This window comes from Camelus bactrianus, chromosome 1 (assembly GCF_048773025.1).
Source record: "Camelus bactrianus isolate YW-2024 breed Bactrian camel chromosome 1, ASM4877302v1, whole genome shotgun sequence".
Lineage (NCBI taxonomy): Eukaryota > Metazoa > Chordata > Mammalia > Artiodactyla > Camelidae > Camelus > Camelus bactrianus.
The window spans coordinates 105,743,413-105,762,706 of record NC_133539.1 but is presented as its reverse complement, the minus strand read 5'-3'; the positions used below and the strand labels follow the sequence as shown (position 1 = coordinate 105,762,706).

General features: G+C 41.7%; 1 protein-coding gene across 2 annotated transcripts; it reads left to right on the top strand.

Moving 5' to 3' along the window:
• The first annotated feature begins 3,354 nt into the window (after positions 1–3,354).
• Positions 3,355–18,790, top strand: MRPS22 (mitochondrial ribosomal protein S22). 2 transcript variants are annotated; one of them, XM_010952284.3, is made up of 9 exons: positions 3,355–3,559; positions 9,418–9,581; positions 10,677–10,841; positions 12,747–12,890; positions 13,186–13,269; positions 14,760–14,905; positions 17,572–17,680; positions 17,990–18,127; positions 18,660–18,790. In XM_010952284.3, exons 1-8 carry the CDS (start codon positions 3,388–3,390, stop codon positions 18,074–18,076), a joined length of 1,071 nt encoding a protein of 356 aa, XP_010950586.2. In that variant the 5' UTR covers positions 3,355–3,387; the 3' UTR covers positions 18,077–18,127; positions 18,660–18,790. The 2 variants fall into 2 exon arrangements, with proteins under 2 accessions (XP_010950586.2, XP_074226691.1); XM_074370590.1 differs by lacking the exon at positions 17,990–18,127 and having other exon boundaries at positions 3,356–3,559.
• Positions 18,791–19,294: the final 504 nt, after the last annotated feature.

The following is a 19,294-nucleotide window of genomic DNA, read 5'->3' as shown; positions in this document are numbered from 1 at the left end:
ACTGGTCCCTTCTCAGTGCACAAAGGAGCTTTGGCCATGGGATTTGTGTCTGTAGGAATATGTTGGGGATTTGGACCCTGAACAGGGGCAGGGGGAAAACACTCTGGGTGAGGACAAAAACTGGGTAGATGTGGTCCTTGGGGAAGGTTTCAAAGATAGGATTTTGAAGACTATATGGAAGTTGCAAGGATGTTGCTGAAAATTTTAAGAATTCTTGTACTGTCCAGACTGTCACCCTTCCCCCTCAGTCCCTTTCCTCTCTCCATCCCTCTCTTTGACATCTATCCTCACACCCTCATCTTGAGGAATTCTAAAAATCCAGGGCAAAATCCTAGACCCTTTAGGGAAATAATGAAATGTTCAGACCTTGTAAAATCACCATTAGTTGGGTAACTGAAACATCACTATACTTCTAGCTTTACAAGTAATAGGACTCATTCTTGCTCCACAGAGCTGATGCTCCCTCCCCTAGACTGACCTCATGAATCCGACCACTAGATGCAGCCAAGGTGTCTTGCAACTGTCAGTCAGAGGGCCAGCTCTCCCCACTCCCCAGGGGTGAATAGGGCCCCACCCAGGCCAATCAGCTTCTCTTATCAGGAACTTTAATTTGATGGAAAGCATGTAGAATCGTCCCTCAAGATCCTCAGAGGATTAACCCCCCCCAATACCAAAATCCAAGGATGCTCAAGTCCCTTACATAAAATGATGTAGTATTTACATATAACCCACACACATTCTCTCTTATACTTTAAATCATCTCTGGACTACTTGTAATACCCAATACAAGGTAAATGCTATTTCAGTAGTTGCAAATACAATGTAAAAGCTATGTAAGTATTTGCCAGCACGTGGCAAATTCAAGTTTTGCTTTTTGAAACTTTCTGGAATTTTATTCTTTGCATATTTTTGATCCACAGTTGGTTGAACCCATGGATACAGAACCGTGAATGTGTAATTCATGGGTTTGGAGGGGCCAACTGTAGTTGGAACCAAGTCATTCTGACAGCAGCCTCCTGGAGAAATTTCTCTTTAGTTCTTGCCTCTGGGGACCCTGGGGCTTCCATCCTTCAAGTCTTTCTGGAGTCTTGGCTATTCAGCTTTCCATTTAACTCTGGGAGATAGTAAACATCCTTACCATTACTTCCATGTCTGTTTTATACAGGGAAGATTTCTGTCACTTGCAACCAGAGAATCTTAGCATATAACTCTGTAAAGCTCTCCCTCTAAAGTTCTCTAGAAAGCCACTGACTGGCTGCCACATGACATTCTTGCACCTACTTTGGAACCACCAGGCATTAGATACCGAAGGTACTTTATCCTCAGAGTCTGCAAGATAAGTACTATCATTGTACCCATTTTGCAGATGAGGGGCTGAGGCTCTGAAAGATGAGGGAATGTGCCCAAGATTAAAGCTGGAACCAGAAATCTTAGTCACGCCATCCATAAAATTTAGTATAGCCCAAGTAAAGCAGATTAATGGAAGAAATGTGGGAGCGTCTCTGGAGGAAGACAGCGCCTTCCTCCATGTCTCTCTTTCTCAAACCTCCTAGTCTGCCATCTCAGCTCCAGCTCCATTTTCCTGGCTTTCTCTGCTCACTCATCAGTGAGCATATTGCTGGAAAAGGTTGCTCCAAACCTAACTCTAAATAGTTATTCACTTCAAGCTTCTACCGTCAACTATAGTTTGTGTTTCTTAGTTTGAAACATTGAGATAAAATCTGTTTGGTGCCTGGACAGCTGGGGTAGGGAGAAAAAATGTCCTCCCTTCTTCCTGAAAAGATACTTACTTGCTAGTCCCTGGAACCTGTGAATGTTTTAAGGAAATCGGCTTTTTGAAGAAGTGATTAAGGATTTTAAGATGGAGAGACTACCTTGCTCTGTTCTGAAATGCAATCCTATATATAACCTTATAGAGTAAGGCAAAGGGAGACTGGGCACAGACAGAAGAGAAGGTGATATGAAGCAGAGATTGGAGTGATGCAGCCATAAGCCAAGGAATGTTTGCAGCCACAAGAATCTGGAAGAGACAAGGAACAGATTCTCCCCTAGAGCCCCTGAAGGGAGCACAGCTTTGCTGATAATTTGACTTCAGCCCAGTGAGACTGATTTAGATTACTGGCATCCAGAACTGTGATAGAATAAATTTCTGTTGTTTTAAGCAAACAGATTTGCCATAACTTGTTACAGCAGCTACAGGGAACTAACACAGCAGCCAGTGGATTAATTTCTACTGCGTTATGTCCACTCACAGTCCAATCGGTTTTATCCAGGGGGATGTTAATGGGAAATACACAGCCACAGATGCCTATCCGCTGGGAAAATAGGTGGTGTATTCTCATAGGAAAGGCATAACTGGGAGACACTTGCATGCCTTCCACTACCACTCCCTGACACCTTTTATCATGTAGATGTAAGAGGAAGTGTTAGGAAGCACTGGGTAACAGTCATGCCTGAGAGCAGTACCAAGCCGAGGACTCTCCTTCCCTGCCCAGATAGAGAATGAGTTCATAAACGGAGCTCTTAATGGGCAGCGGGTGAGGTGAGGTTAGACTATAAGTCTACCTGTCCGACTAATTCAAACAGTCATTTACTTAACACCCTTCTTTAGCCAGGCCTTGAGATAAGTTCTTAACACAAGCACCAACCTATAGTCTAGGGGAGAATAAGACCTGCACATCCTGGACAGCTGGGAAGAAAATAACAGGATCCTTTAATCATTCATTTAGTCATTTATTCAACAAATGTTTGCTGTGTACATCAATATATTATTGGGCTAGGTGTTATACAATATATAAAGTCATTGTCTTCATGGCATGACAAAAGCAAGCAGATAATTGAGCAGAATAATCACAAACTGAGAAAAAGTCTGTGAAAGAAAGTAAGATCCTTCTGAGACAGAAAAAGGTGTATGAGTTGATGCAGGATGATGGTGGTGGTGGCAATCAGGACTTGTTATCAGGTGGTATTTGGGGGTGGGGAGGAGTGGACAGGCGTGGAGGGGTCCTGTGAGAAGTCTGAATGGAGAAGTCGAATAGGCAGTTGGATTTAAACCTGGGGCTGGGAGGAAAGGGTTGGGCAGGAAATGGAAATTTGTTATTTAGAGCCATGGAAACGAAGGAAAGGTCCCTGAAAAAGGAGAACATAAACACCTTCTACGTGTGAAAAAGCGGTTTATAAGAAACAATCTATACATTTGTTTTGTTTTCTAGATTAACAATAACATTATTTTATAGATTTTATATGTTACTGTTTTATAAACATTAAGTTACATCGCTTCCGGCTCCCTCCTCCCTCATCCAGACTACATTTCCCAGAATGCCATATGAACGGCGCGAGACCCGGAACCGCTCTCAGCTGCTTCCGGCGTCAGTGGTCCGGATAATTATGGCGACCCTCAGGGCGTCTGCGTCGTTGTGGAGCCTCCGGAGAGGTTCTCCGGGCCCGGGCCGGTTCTGTTTCCGCGCCCGAGCTCGGCCCGAGCCCAGCGCTCTGCTCCAGCCTCTGCCCGGGGCCTGCGGGGCGGGAACGCCATGCCGTGGGCTCGGCTCCGAGGCCGGTAAGTGACCCGTGGGTCGTCCGCTAGGGCGTTTTCCTGGGAGACCTGGGGCCTGCTTCAGCCTGGCGAGACACACGTAGGGGGCCCCGGCTCTTCCCTCAGCGCACCTTTAAGCCCAGGCGGCTCTCTCCTGTACCCGCAGGCTCTGTCGTCCCCCGCGTTTGTTCATTCGTTCCCTCACTTAATTAGTAGTGCGTGGGCTCCCTTTGCCAAGCACCGAGCTAGGTTTAGGGAATACGGCGGACTGACTGACACGGGTTTTGCCCTGAAGGAACTCGTAGCCCACTGGGGAGTGGCAGCGCAGTATGACCTGGACTGTGATAGGGCGACTCAGAGAAGAGTGGCGCTCAAACTAGGCTGGAAGGGCAGGGTACAGTTTCTTGAAAATATGACCAAAGCTGAGACCTAGTTAACCATGCTAGGGAGAAAACAAGAAACATTCTAAGCGGAGGAAACAGTGTAAGCGAAAGTCCAGAAACGAGACTGAACACAGGTAGTTTGGGAACCCATTTTGGAGGTACGGTTGAGGAGGCTGGTTATGACTTTGAATCTGGATTTAAAAGGAGAAATCAGTGTTACTTCTTAAGTTTCTGGCTTGAGCAGATGAATGGAGAGTAGTCCCATTTATACCCAAGACAGAGAAGATTAATTATAGAACATTTTTTTCCGAGGGGAGGGAGAGGAGGAGAAGTGGGGGAGAAAAAGCAGGAGTAGATGAGGTAAGGAGATGGGAGGGGAAGCAGAATTAAACGTCTGTTTTGGACACATTAAATTTGAGGACATTTCTGGTATGTAGGTACATATAAATTGAGAAACACTGGGGTGAAAATGGTAACTGAAGCTGGGGGAATGGGTGAGATTGTCTGAAGAAAGAGTAGTGCTGAGCACGTATTGTTTGCCAGGCACTATAAGGGACCCTGGGTGCCAGAGACCAATACAAGACAAGGTAGTACTGGGAGAGCACATAGTCTAGTGGGGACACAGCGAAGTAAGCAGATCACTTTAGCTTTTTTAAACATGGGAGTGATCTTGATTACATTTTTTAAATTATTTTTTTTCCAGTTTTATTGAGATGTAATTGACTTGCAGCAGTGTGTTAAGTTTAAGGTGTACAGCATGGTTTGAGTTACATATATAATAAAATCATTACCACAATACGTTTAGTTAGCATCCGTCCTCTCATAGAAATACAAAAAAAGAAAAAAAAATTCCCTTGTAATGAGAACTCTTAGGGTTTACTCTCTTAACAACTTCCATATATACCATACAGCAGTGTTAACTGTAGTCATAGTGTACATTACATCCCTAGTACTTGTACCATTTGACCACCTTCATCCAATTATCAGAACCTCCCCTTCCCTCCACCCTGGCGTTACCTGGTCTCTTTTTCTATGAGTTTGTTGTTGTTGTTTTAGATTCCACGTATAAATGGGATCATACAGTTTTTGTCTTTCTCTGCCTGACTTATTTATCTTAGCATACCCTCAAAGTCCATTCATGTTGTCACAGATGGCAGGATTTTCTCCTTTTTTTGTGGCTGAAAAATATTCCGTGTATGTGTATTATTTTATAGGTTAAATAAATTTTAAACTTCTCTGACAGCTGTGATTTTTCACTAGTAAGTGATCTTTGGAATACTTCTCACCAATAATAAGATTTTCTCTCTCAGTTACTGTGAAGACAGGATGATATTAAGAGTGTCTACTCTAACAGAACCACCTTTCATATGTTTTTAAACTGTCTTTAAACTGTAAAAAAAATTATATATTATTTACTATATTTTACATATATATATATATTTCTCACATCTTTATCCTTTTATTCATTAATCAATACTTAGATTGTTTCCATGTCTTGGTTATTGCAAATAATACGGCTCTTAACGTGGTAGTGCAAATATCTCTTCAATTTAGTGTTTTCATTTCCTTCAGATAAATTCCCAGGAGTCGGATTGCTGGATTATATGGTAGTTTTGTTTGTTCGTTTGTTTTTGTTTTGAGGAACCTCTATACTGTTTTTCCATAGTGACTGTACTGGTTTACATTCCCACCAACAGTGCACAAGGATTCCCTTTTCTCCACATCCACACTGGCATTTGCTATCTCTTGTCTTTTTGATGATGGCCATTCTAACATCATTTGATGATGATGTATGAGGTGATATCTCATTGTGACTTTAATTTACATTTCCTTAATGGTTAGTGATGTTGAGCATCTTTTCGTATACCTGTTGGCTTTTTGTGCATCTTGTTTGGAGAAATGTCTATTCAGGTCCTTTGCCCATTTTTTAATTGGATTATTTGTTTTTTTGCTGTTGAATTGTATAAGTTCTTTATATATTTTGGATATTAACCCCTTATCAGATACATGGTTTGCAAATATTTTTTCCGCATTCTCTAGGTTATCTTTCATTTTGTTGGTTATTTCTTTTGCTGTGCAGCAGCTTTTTAGTTTGATGTGGTCCCACTTGTTTATTTTTAGTTTTGTTGCTTGTGCTTTAGGTGTCATATCCAAACAAATCATTGCCAAGACCAATGTCAAGGAGCTTTTTTCCTGTTTTCTTCTAGGAGTTTTATGGTTTCTGGTCTTGCATTTAAGTCTTTAATCCATTTCTAGTTTATTTTAGTGAATGGTGTAAGATAGGGGTCTAGTTTCATTCTGTTATATGTGAATATCCAATTTTCTCAGCACCATTTATTGAAGAGACTGTCTTTTCTCTATTGAGTATCTTCGCTCCCTTGTCAAGTATTAGTTGGCTGTGTGTGCGTGAGTGTTTCTGCACTCTCTATTCCATTGATCTATGTGTCTGTTTTTATGCCAGCACCATGCTATTTTGATTATATAGCTTGAAATCAGGAAATGTGATGCCTCCTGTTTTGTTCTTTCTCAGGATTGCTTTGGCTATTCAGGGTCTTTCATGGTTCCATACAAATTTTAGGATTGTTTTTTCTAATTCTGTAAAAAAAAAAATGCCATTGGAATCTTGATAGGGGTTGCACTGAATCTATAGATGGCCTTGGGTAGTATGGACATTTTAACAATGTTAATTTTTCTAATCTGTGAACACTGAATACCTTTCCATTTGTTTGTGTCTTTGATTTCTTTCAAGGTCTTGTGGTTTTCAGTATAGCAGTCTTTCCTCTCCTTGGTTAAACTTATTACTAAATATTTTATTGTTTTTGATGCTTTATTTCTTTTTCAGATAATGTGTTGTTAGTGTATAGAAATGGTACTGGTTTTTGTGTTAATTTTGTATCCTGCAACTTTAGTGAATTTGTTGATTAGAACTAATAGTTTATTGATGGTGTCTTTAGGATTTTCTGTATATGAAATCATATCATCTGCAAATAGAGACATTTTACTCCTTCCTTTTCAATTCTGATGCCTTTTATTTGTTTTTCTTGCCTAAGTGCTCTGGCTAGAACTTCCAGTACTGTGTTTAATAGGAGTGGTGAGAGTGGGCAGCCCTATCTTGTTCCTGATCTTAGAAGAAAGGCTTTCAACTTTTCACCATTGAGTATGTTGTTAGCTGTGGATTTGTCATATATGGCCTTTATTATGTCGAGGTATGTTCTTTTTGTACCTTATTTTAGAAGTTTTACACATGGATGGATGTTGAACTTTGTCATAGGCTTTTTCTGCATCTATTGAAGTAATCGTATGACTTTTTTCTCATCTGTTAATATGATGTACCACATTGATTGATTTGAGTATGTTGAACCGAAGAATAAATCCCATTTGCATCCCAAGAATAAATCCCATTTGATTATGGTGAATGATCTTTTTAATTTTCTGCTAAGTCAGTTTGCTAGTATTTTATTGAGAATTTTTGCCTCTGTATTCATCAGGGACATTGGCCTGTAGTTTTCTCTTAGTATCCTTTTCTCGCTTTGGTATCAGGATAATGGTGGCCTTGTAAAATGAGTTTGGGAGTGTTCCCTCTTCTTTGATGTTTTGGAAGAGTTTGAGAAGGATTGGCATGAATTCTTTAAATGTTTGGTAAAATTCACCCATGAAGCCATCTGGTCCTGGGCTTTTCTTCATTAGGAAATTTTTAAATTACTGATTCTATCTTCTTACCAGTAATAGGTCTGTTTTGATTTTCTATTTCTTCCTGATTTAGTCTTGGTAAATTGTATGTTTCTAAGAATTTTTCTGTGTCTTCTAGGTTGTCCAATTTGTTGCCATATTGTTAAAGTTGCCTCTTATGATCCTTTGTAATTCTGTAGTATCAGTTGTAATGTCTTTTTCATTTATAATTTTGTTGGTTTGGGTCCTGTCTCTTTTTCCCTGGTCTAGCTAAAGGTTTGTCAGGTTTGTTTATCTTTTCAAAACACCAACTCTTTGTCTTATTCATCTTTTCTGTTGTTTAGATTACATTTTTAAGAAATGAATCCATTGTTCTGTGGAGAATGGTCAGAATGGAGGCAGGGAAATAGGGTAGGAGGCTACGGAAGGAGATATGATGGCCTTGACTAGGGTAGTGGCAGTGGGAAGTGGAGGACTGAAGACTGATTTATGAGGTGTAACAGGCAGGATGTTTTGTGTCAGTGTCCCCTTTTGTAAAATGGGGATAATCATAGTATGTATGGGGTTGTTATGAGGATTAAATGTGCTAAGTATATAAAGTACTTAGTAAGTACTGGCACATAGTAAATATCTAACAGATATCAGCTGTTGTCATTACTGCTGTTATTACTGCTGCTTTTGGCTAGACGTGGAGGGGAAAGGAGAAGTCAGGAATGACGGTAGGTTTCTGGCTCATGTAACCTGTTGGATGGTGCTGAGATGGATAGTAGGAAAGCACGTGTGAGCCAGGTGAGAAGTCGTGGGCTCTGCTTTGGGAATATTGAAGTGCATGTGAGATGTGCAGTGGGTAGTTGGGGGGGAGATGGTCTTGGCTGGAGTCTCCAGCATATAGAAGTAATTCTAGTTATAGGAGGTCAGGAGATTATCCATTGAGAATGTGAGAAGGGAGAAAGGAAGTTCAGAATCCTGAGGGACACCAGCATTTACAGGATTAGCAGGGGAAGAGGTGGTAGGAAGGGAATGGCTTTTTTATTCCTAATGGAAATGGAGGGTTGGGCAAAGGGATAGACAAACTGCATAAGGCAGAGCTGAGATCTGGGTCTCCTCTCTTGTCCAAGTTTCTTCCGTGACACCACGTGGCCTCTTAAGTATCATGTCCAGTGACTCAGTTCTCTTTCCTAGCTGGAACCCCTCAGCCTAAGGTTTCCTTCCCTTTTCTCCCCTTTTCTGGCCCCTGGGAAGACTTCTTTGACCCTAACGTGCCTTTCTCTGTTCCAGGCTATGTTTACTTTCTTCCTCTGTAATCATATAACTCCCTGTACATCCCGTGTACGTAGCCCTTACTCTGAGGAGCATGATGGTAGATTGGAGTTGACCTAGGCTCTAGAATCAGATAAACTTCAGTTTAAATCCTGGCTCTATCATTTAATACCTAGTTGTCTTTAGGCAGGTTCTGGTATCCTCATTTACAAAATTGGGTTATCATTACCTATTTTGTGGGTTGTTGTAAGCATTCCTGAAAATGTATGTGATGCCTGGCATATAGGAGACAAGTCTGTAAATGGTAGCATCCATTATTGTTATTAATAGTGCACTAACTACTTTTTTCCTATTACTTCCTCCTCTAGACTTTGAGTGCCTTTTTGGCAGTCCATTTTTTATCATAGTGGATGCTCAGTAAATTTTAAATGAATGGATCTTTGTAGGTCTTACCATTATGCATACTGAGGTATTGTGTTGGTCATTTTTATTGCTGACTTACTTTTCCATTTGGAGGTCTTGTTGGCTTGTCACTTTTGCTATCTTATTTACAAAAATCCATCTTAACAGAATCTAGTAGCTCAGAGACCAAGAAACCTACATTTATGGATGAGGAAGTCCAAAGCATACTCATCAAGATGACAGGCTTGGATTTGCAGAAGATTTTTAAGCCAGCCATACAAGAACTGAAGCCACCGACTTACAAGCTGATGACCCAAGCACAGTTGGAAGAGGTACATGAATGAGGAATATTGGTAAAATACCCTGTCTTTAAAGGATTAAACAAGATTGCCAGGGCCCCTCCAGATGCTGTAGCTGCTCTTCCACAGGCACTGATGACGGGGAGTCCCAGGCACAGAACTGAGGAAAGAAATGCAAGCAGGCAGGCAGAGAGGAGTAGGGAGTGTGGCCAGAATTAGGCAGACTAGACATGTGGGTCAGGTCTGGGTATCAGGCAGAGCCGCCTCTGCTCCAGAACCAGCCTGAGCATCCTTCCTTTGTCCTGCCTGCTCCAGCCTCCTTCTGGAAAAACGTTTGTGGTAGCTGCTTTGAGGCCGAGGCTTTGGTGAGATTATGAGATCCTTCTGAACAGCATCCTACTCCAGGCAAGTGTCCTCCTGGAGTCATGGTTATTGAGTGGGAAATGCTTTGGTGTATGAATATGTGAAGTATTATTGCTCTTATAATCAGAAATAATTAGTAAAGCAAAAAAATTCAAATACCTACTAGTGTATCACATGAAGAGTGAAAATCCCCCTTTTGCCCCTCGGAGGTGATCGCTGTCAACAGTAGGGCATGGAGTAACGTGCTCAGTGTGCCCAGGGGTTGAGGGTGCGGACTTTGGAGTTAAATTGCCTGAGGTTCAAATCCCAGTGCTGCAGCTTAGCAGTTTACTTAACATTTGTGTGCCTCTGTTTCCCCTCTCAGAAAATGAGATGACAGTAGCACTTAGTTCATAAGGTAGTTGTGGGCATGAAATGAGCCAAGTGCCTTAAAGTATTTGAACAGTATCTGGCACGTAGTAAGCCCCCAATTAGTGAAATCCTTTAGTCTGTTTCAGGCAGCTTCTGATGTCTGGCTCTGTCTCAGAGCGTCCCTGTGCTGTTTTGAGAAGGGTTGAGCCTATAGCTGGTGCTCTCAGCCACGCCACACACCGCAGAGGGAAAGGCCAGGGCCCAGGAGCCCAAGTCTGGCTTTTCACCCACTAATTCATGGCTCTAGCTTCTCTTTGCAGTCCTTAGCATTTTGGATCAATATCTGCTTTTGTCAGGTGATCCTTTTGGTCTTTAACCTTGTGACTTTCCCTAAGAAATATTGTGTTTCAATAGGCTACAAGAAAGGCAGTTGAGGCAGCTAAAGTCCGATTAAAAATGCCACCAGTTCTGGAAGAGCGAGCCCCGATAAATGATGTGTTAGCTGAAGATAAGATTTTGGAAGGAACAGAAACAGCCAAATATGTGTTTACTGATATATCATACAGCACACCACACCGGGTAAGTACACATTCCATCGCAAAATGATCTTTATTTGAAATACTGTGTGGAGATAGGCCTGAGGGACAAAGGTCAACATCATGTGACCCAGCTGCTTGGAAAAACCCGAATTTCTGTGATTCACGGGGAGACCTGGCAGGCTCAGAGTAAGAGAGGAAAATGCAGACCAGCACCCCATCGGCACGTCTCCATTTCCCTGTGGATTATGGACACAGTATGTTCCAGACTGACTGCAGAGAAAGAGACGGGTGTGCTGAGACAGAACAAGACAGAAGGCCACCCCCAAACCACCAATAGGCAAAAATCTCCAAGGCAGTGGGAAAAGGGAGATTCTTTCTGCCCAAGTTAGACTGACTTCCTTAGCTGAAGCTTTTGGAGAAGATGGAGCGTTTCTTTCCCGTAAATTCTTGATGATGCCCCCAAATCTCAGACTTCCCAAAGGATTTTCACTTTGCAGAATTTGCAGGAAGAGCGACGATTTCCCCAGAAGGTTTTTGGACAGCACCACTTCATCTGTTGTCTTTTTAATTCTCTAGCTCCCCTTCCCTTGGTTGCCAGTGCCGAAGGTACACTGTCATACTTACATATGACTTTTGTGTTTGAGCCTTTTCAAGTAAAGAGTAAAAAGAGGAATTTACAATTCAGCCCACAGAACTCAGTAGAATATTGCATAGTAATAGGGTTGGGGAAAGGGCCAACCCATCCTAACCTTTTTATCCTGCACGATTCTGGTTAGAAGACCTGCTTTGAACAATGTCTGTGTCTGTACCTTGGCCACCTGTATATCTGACATAATAAACCTTTAGAATTTTTGCTTTGAGGTACTTTCACGTGTGTTTGCAGTGCTGTGGAGGCTGGCTGTGGGCGCATTCTATAACCTGACAGCAGGAGAGGAACTTGGAATTCAGATTACCAAAATCCTTTTGAGGAACAATTGTATTACTTTGCCATCTGCTATTTTTTTTTCTTCTTTGCAGTGCTTGATGAAAGTTTTAATTATATTATCCTCAAAATACACTCAGAGACTTTTACACCTCTGAAGAGCTGAGAGTCAGTACCATCTGTTAGTTTAAACATTAATCAGATGCTTATCATTCATCTGCCACGTGCAAAGCTCTGGGAAAGTCATTCTGGGTGTTGCAAAGAACTATAATCCCCAGGCCCTGACGTTTTTCAGTTCTGTAACAATAGTAACAATATCTGAGAGGTGTCAAGAATCTTACACATGATAAATTGCCAGTTGAGTGGTAGAGACTGGGTGGAATTTAGTGGAGGAAGTGACCGTGTGACCTGGGACTTGGCAGCTGGAAGGCTAGAGAGACCAGAGGCAGGAGGGCCAGTGGTTTCTCCGACACATTCGTCTCCTGCCAGTATGAGGAAGCGTAGACGTGTGAAATTAAGACTCCACAGTCTTGGGTTTGTTCCTTTTATCCTGGGACTTTAAACGCAGATCATAAAGTAGTGACGTCCTCCTAGGTGAGACTTCCGGATGAGGGAGTAGTGAAACAATTCAAAAAGGCTTTACAGCACTTCTTTCTTCTGAAGTGGATTTAGATGAATCTCAGAATCAACTTATTTTAGTGGAATCATTTTATGTATTGAACCCACTTGAGGACTATAGTTTGCCCTTAGTAAATACTTTCATTTCATACTGAAAAACCTTTCATACTAAAAGATTACTGATTGTCAGCGGCACAGCAGTGATTTGTGAAGGAAATATCAAGTCTTGCCAAGTCTTTGAGGTTTAAAATTATCATTGAAATCATACACATGATCGCATTTTATATTTCCTGGTTGCATTTTATATTGTTGATTGCAAATTATTCTTATAGTGGTGCTTAAGGGGACAGTGGAACTGAAAATAAGTTCTCACAGACTCATCCTCGGTTATGTTTTCTCTTTCAGGAGCGTTTTATTGTTGTCAGAGAACCAAGTGGCACACTACGCAAAGCCTCTTGGGAGGAACGGGACCGGATGATTCAAATTTATTTCCCAAAAGAAGGTCGTAGAGTTTTAACTCCAGTAATTTTCAAGGACGAAAATCTTCAGGTAAGGTGACCCTGGTTAGTGCTGGTTTCTCTGTTGAACCAGTTGGCTCTGGTGCTGCTGGGCCTTTTGCTTTGATAAACACAGATAGACATTTTGAATGATAAGTAGGGTTTTCTGTCTTATAATTCTCAGCTGGGATTTGAATTAAGGTGTGACAAAGCCTGTGTTGTCTGTGCGTCCCTCCCGATGGGCACAGATGCAGCCCTTGTGCCAATGGGCAGGCCTGTTGTGGCGTCAGGACGGGTGTTGCACTTTCCTGTTCTCATCTAATTCCACCTCTGCTGTGTGGGTTTAGACCATGTACAGCCAGGACCGGCATGCTGATGTCCTCGATCTCTGTGTTGCCCAGTTTGAGCCAGATTCTGCTGAATATATCAAAGTGAGTATATTTTGCAGTTTCTGAAGTTTGGGCTTAAGTATGGCTGTGAGTAAGATGCTTAAATCTAGCACAATGAGTCAGGTTGTAAGTTCTGGTACAGAGGGGAGGGAAGGGAAATACCTGAACACTTGTTGAGAACCTGATGTACACCAGGTGGGTATTCTCATCCTCATGACCACCCTTGACTCAAGGATGAAAGGACATAAGCTTGGATAGTTAAGTAACTCGTTTTTTGTTTTTTTTTTGGGTGGGGGGGAGGTAATTAGGTTTATTCATTCATTCATTCATTCATTCATTCATTCATTCATTCATTCATTCAAATGGAGGTACTGGGGATTGAACCCAGGACCTGGTGCACGCTAAGCATGCCCTCTGCCACCCAGCTGTCCCTTCCCCAAGTGACTTGTTGAAAGCTATACAGCTAGTGAGTGGTAGAGTTAGGACCCAAACTTGATGGCAGAGACTATTCTTTTTTCAGTCTATCATACAGGAAAGTTATTTTCTAAAATTTGCCAGAACGCAGTGTATGTGTCTCACAGTTCAATGTAATAGTCACGTAGTACCTTCCATGTGTAAGGCGTTCTTGTGGAGGTGATGGCACGAATCCTATCGAAGCCTGCAGTCCAGAAATGATTGTGGGGAAGGGTGCTGGTTAAGGATACAGATAATTATCACCGTAGGTCTGAGATGTTAGGTGCTAGGAGAAGGTTACAGTGTGCTCTCAGGAAAGGCTTCGTAGGGTTCCTGAGGAGGGTTCTAGAAGGGTAGGGAACATTGTGGCAGGTGGAGGTGGGTGAGGAGAGGTCTTCAGGTAGAGGGGAAAGTACGAACAGTAGGCAGGGAAAGAGAAAGTGTACTTGAGAAATGGCCAGTTATCTGGTCTGCTTGTGAGTGCAGTGTGTATGCGGGGGAGCGGGTCAAGATTAAGCTAGGAAGGTGGATGGGGCCATGTCACAGGAGACCTCAGGTGCCAGGCTGAGGAATGTGGACTTCAGTCAGCAGCCTTTGAAAGCCTTCTGAACACAGGAATGCCCTCGTCAGAGTCCTCGTTTAGGAAGATCGATCTGGAAGGAGAACTGGAGGAACATGAGTTAACAAGATGGAACAGGGTGGCTGACGGAATAGGGGAAGGGGAAGAGGGAAGGAATATTCTTGATTTCTTTTTTCCCCTAGTGACCAAGAAATGGTGGTCCATTATTTCCAGTGTCCGTACACATATGTAATAGGTGCTTCCTAAATAGTGTGCGGCTGCTGAACGGTAATTGATGTGGCTGTGTTTGGCAGACCTGTCCCAGGCTCCACACACTTCCGCGTTGGAGGGTTGGTCTAAACCATAGCTGTTGGTTCATGATTACAGAGGCAGGTGTAAGTAGACCTGGTTTTACTGATAATTCCTTGGGCAGCTTGCATGCTGGTAAATGTATATCCAGTCATGCTGATCACTTCTGCTTATTTTCCTACTTCTTAAAAACTGCATTTTGTGTGGATAGTTTCATCATCAGACCTATGAAGATATAGATAAATACGGAAAGTATGACCTTCTACGTTCAACAAGACACTTCGGTGGAATGGCTTGGTATTTTGTAAATAAGAAGAAGATTGATGGTTTACTGATTGACCAGATTCAGAGAGATTTGTAAGTATGATCTTAGTAAGTAAAAGAAATTCATATTACTATTACCGTATACCTGTACTTAAGCTGTTGTTTTTTCAGTGATAGCAGTGTGCTGTCCAGTGATAAATAGCTTTCACTTCCCTCAGTTTAATTATGGGATTGTTCTTCCAGCATAACCCAGTTTTCTCAGTCTTTGCTTTTGTGCTGTATAAACAGGGCTGGATTCTCTTAAAGAGTAAGTGGCTTTGGACCTGTACTGTGTACCCTGGATATTGACTTACCCCTGGCCTCGCTGGTACTTCTGGCTAACAGTGAACTTTCCACATACTCACAGGGGACTGAATAGATGTGAATAAGTAGACGTGAGCCCTGATGGGTGCTTGTTTTCCGGTAGGACTATTTCTAGGGCTTTTCAGTAAAAGTCATCATTCAATTTATGAAAATACTCTTGCTTTTGATCCGCGTTGTTTTTGTAAGATTTTTAAAGCATTGAGAAAGTTTTTTTTCAAAGTTGGGTGAAACAAAGAATGTCTGTTGTATTCTAGCATGCAACTGGTGTGCACCTAGCCGTCTAGCTGAAATACTCACCACTTGTGATGAAACTGAAGAGAAAACTGGTTTTGAGTATCTTTCTATTGGTTGAGTTAAAGGCCAAAAGGACAAGGAATAGAAACCAGTCACGAGTGTAGTAAGAAAGTCACTAAGAGGGTTTAGTGATTATTGCCGCTTTAATTGTAAGAGTTTTGACTCAGTATCTTCCATGTAATCCAAACCACTCATGTAGTGGTGAGGCATTTGGAACTAGAAGGTTCCGTATTATCTACGAAATACAGCCCATATGGAAACAGCATAATTTTCATTGAAACATCTTTCGTAATGGTAGATGATTCCCAGGCCAGCCCTCCTCACCAGCATGCGTGGTGTAATCCAGTTTGGAGAGCAGCAATTCCCCCATAAGCAGGGGATGCTCGAACATGACATGCCTTTAGGTGCATTAGCAGTGACGTCTCCTGTGAATGAATTTTCTTATAAAGCTTCTCAAATGTGAATATTATGAAATTATTTTAAGTATTAAAAAATGAAACACCTTTTGTAAGCAGTTAGAACACAGAAATGTATTTCTTTGAAAGTTAAAGTTCTTTACTGAGGTGTACTAGTAAGCGGTATTACAGTAATAGTCATCACACGTGAGCTTTACATCTGGAGCAGTTCATCTGCATGCAGGGAGGGAATTGTGAGTACTTAGCCTTCCTGCTCTGCAGAAGTAAAACTTCCTGTGAGGATTTCAACAGGACAGTTTGCTGCAAACCACAAGGTAAACAGTAGAGGGCGCATGTCCTCAGTGAATGGAACCCAGACCAGAACTGGGATTCTGCACATTTATTTCATACTCGAGCCCCACTGTTAGTTTTGAATTGAGATTCTTTTAAAATCTTTTTTGAACGTGTAAATTTATTTGCTCTTAATTTCAAATACAGGTGAGCTAAATTGTTTTGTGAGACACAGGCGTTGTGCTCTAGTGTGAATGTAACGCCCTAAGCATGACTCATATATGGAAACCCAGTTAAGCTCTTTATGGGTTCATGTGCCTGTGCGCTGAAGGGAATTACTGTTATCTTTTGTTCTACATTAGATAATGTGCAATAATGGACTGTTAGATTATAAAAAACACAATGGATTTTTAATGAATATTTTTAAAAAAATTTTGCCCAGGGAAGTTTTGATTACTCAGCTCTACCAGGTGGCCTTTAAGGTGGACAGGCCTTGGGATGAGCCAAGAGCATTTCTCTGAGGTCACCATGGCTTGAGAAATTCTTTACCCTGCTCCCACCGTCCCCCGACTCTAGAAGGGGTAGTTTTATATGCCCTTTCAGCTTTGAGGTAGCAAATGGTAGGAAGGTGTTGACTATGTGAGAGGATAGTGATTCTGTAGTTTGGGGAAAGCTAGGTTTTAATGTTGATAAAAATTGTTTATAGGTTTTTAAAGAGGTTAAGTACAAACCATAAGAATTGAACTCTTGTTCAGGCTTCATCATAGATAGTTGTGTGACACTAAAGTAGACTTTCCTTCTGTCTGGTGTGCATAATTTCAAATTTGCTTCCCTAAGATGCTAATTTTTAACTAGTGGGTTCTTCTGAATAGACAGATAGCCTGGGATTCTTTCCTTGGACTCCTAGGATGCCTCTTGTAGAGGCACTTAGCCACTAATTCAGAGTCTCAGTGAAAATTCGTTAGCAGATGTCCCTGCTAACGTCCCTAAAGGCAAGTGGCTTTGAGTAGCCCCATGCCTACCAGCCTCTGGCTTACACGAGGTGCAGTCCCACCTCCAAGTTGGATTACATTCTTATCCGCTGGTGATGTGGGCTGGCCTGGGAACCAGTTACGAAACATTAGGAATGCGGTTTCCATGAGAAGTGATGCTCCATTTCCAAAAAGGATACAGCCACATTTAAATATATTCACTTTCGTTAAGTTGGGCACTCCTGTATTGACTCCTGCCCTACCCATCTCAGAGTTGGTATGAAGCCTAAATTCCTGAAAGTGCCCAAAATATGAAACCAAAGGCTTTACATTTTTTTTTTCTGGCCGAAGGAAAGTTTGAAATGTAAAGTTTGGCACACTTGTAGGACTGTGATGCAAAAGAAAACAGTAAACCGTTTTACCAGTAAACCCTTTCCCTCTGTAGAGTTGATGATGCCGCCAGCTTGGTCCAGCTCTATCACCTCCTCCATCCAGATGGCCAGTCAGCTCAAGAGGCCGAAGAGCAGGCTGCCGAGGGACTGCATTTAATTAAGGTAAAGGGGCTTTTTTCACACTGTAATGTAGTGATTGAGCTGGGAAGGACTTTTGCAGTGGGTCATATTTAACAGATTGTGGTAACAGATTCGTGGTCTTGAACCAGACTGATTAGAGCCCCCATATTTCTCCCATCTGGACAACAGGAACAGACGGGATGGGGTCGGGGAGCTGTAACTGGAGTCCAGGAAGTTCAGACAGCGGGGCAGCAGCCCCCTTGTTTGCAGTACTGGCACCTGAGGTGGTCAGGCCACCAGCAGTGCGCTGGAGGGCTTCCTGTCCTTCAGTTCCATCACATTCCTGTTCAGGTGTCTGGAAGCAAGGAGGGAGCGCCTGTGCAACGCCAGGGCTTAGCTGCATCATCACTGTGGATGGCGTACCTCTCAATGCTGTGAGCTTACACAGATGTCTCTGTGTATGTTGAGAGATGAGATGATTTTTTTCAGGTAGGGAAGGGAGAACCACTGTATAATTAATTTTAATCTTTTTTAATGCTCAGAACAGACACGTATTTGTGGGCCTGGGTTCTGTCCTCACATTATTTTATGCGTACTGCAAAGCAGTTATAAAGGTTACTAACGGTAAAAAACAACCAGTGGTGACACCGTACACAGGAGGGTTAGAAAGAAACCATTCTTTGAAGTGAGAAACTAGTTTGCTGGCACTCATCCTCCAGATTTCTCTGGAACCTAAAGGTTTTCATTTTGATCCAGCAGGAGGTATTTTCTGAAAGCCATACTCGGACACTTCTGGTGTTTATTAGTATTGCTTTAACTGTGATACTGTTTTTCTGTGCGTGTAGTATGCTTACTGTTTGAAATCTGAACAATATTATGAAATGTGGAAGGCTTTAAAAACTGGTATAAACTGGTACTTATTCTTTGCTACTACAGCAACATTTATAACTAAAAACTAAAAACTTTATCAACAGTATAAGTCCTACTGTTTTAAAACTTTCTTTTTTTTTAATTTAAACAGGTCTTTGCAAAAACAGAAGCACAGAAGGGAGCATATATAGAATTAACACTGCAAGCTTATCAAGGAGCATTCATTAGCCATTCTGCAGCTTCCTAAAAATATTTTAAAAATAAATTTCACTTTACTAAATACTAACTAGTTTTTTCTGTTAATATTGAGCTGTTTAAAAATGTCAAAATTGGAAGCTCCTTATAGAATTTGTTTTTTAAATTCCAAACAGTGCCTCTGACTGACTGACAGAAATACAAAGAAAAACTTGTTACTCCATTCACTTTGCTAGGCTACCAAGGGGTAATTAGGAAGTATATTTGAGTGCCTGGTTATCAGTTTCTCATGTCAGATGAGTATAGTGTGTAAAAAAAAAAAAAAAAAAGTAAAGTACTAAGCCTTTTTGCATTACCAAATGTGCCAACTGGTAATTTAAATAGAGCCCAGCTATTTATAAATAGAGCCCAGCTATGAGGTCAGAGAAGCTGGGGTTTCAGACCCCGATTCCAGACACAATCAGGGCAAGACATAAGAAAGCTACATTGACTGAGGGGACTGATGTAGTGAGATCAAGAAAAAGGGTTAGAGAATTACAGCATGGGTAATTGGGTCTAAGGAAAATGTGACTGATATTTGAAAATAGTTAT

Coding starts and splice junctions, on each gene's coding strand:
- MRPS22 (XM_074370590.1), top strand. CDS start 3,388: ATGGCGACCCTCAGGGCGTCTGCGTCGTTGTGGAGCCTCCGGAGAGGT. Junction 9,582..10,676: donor CCCAAGCACAGTTGGAAGAG/GTACATGAATGA, acceptor GTGTTTCAATAG/GCTACAAGAAAGGCAGTTGA. Junction 14,906..17,571: donor GACCAGATTCAGAGAGATTT/GTAAGTATGATC, acceptor TTCCCTCTGTAG/AGTTGATGATGCCGCCAGCT.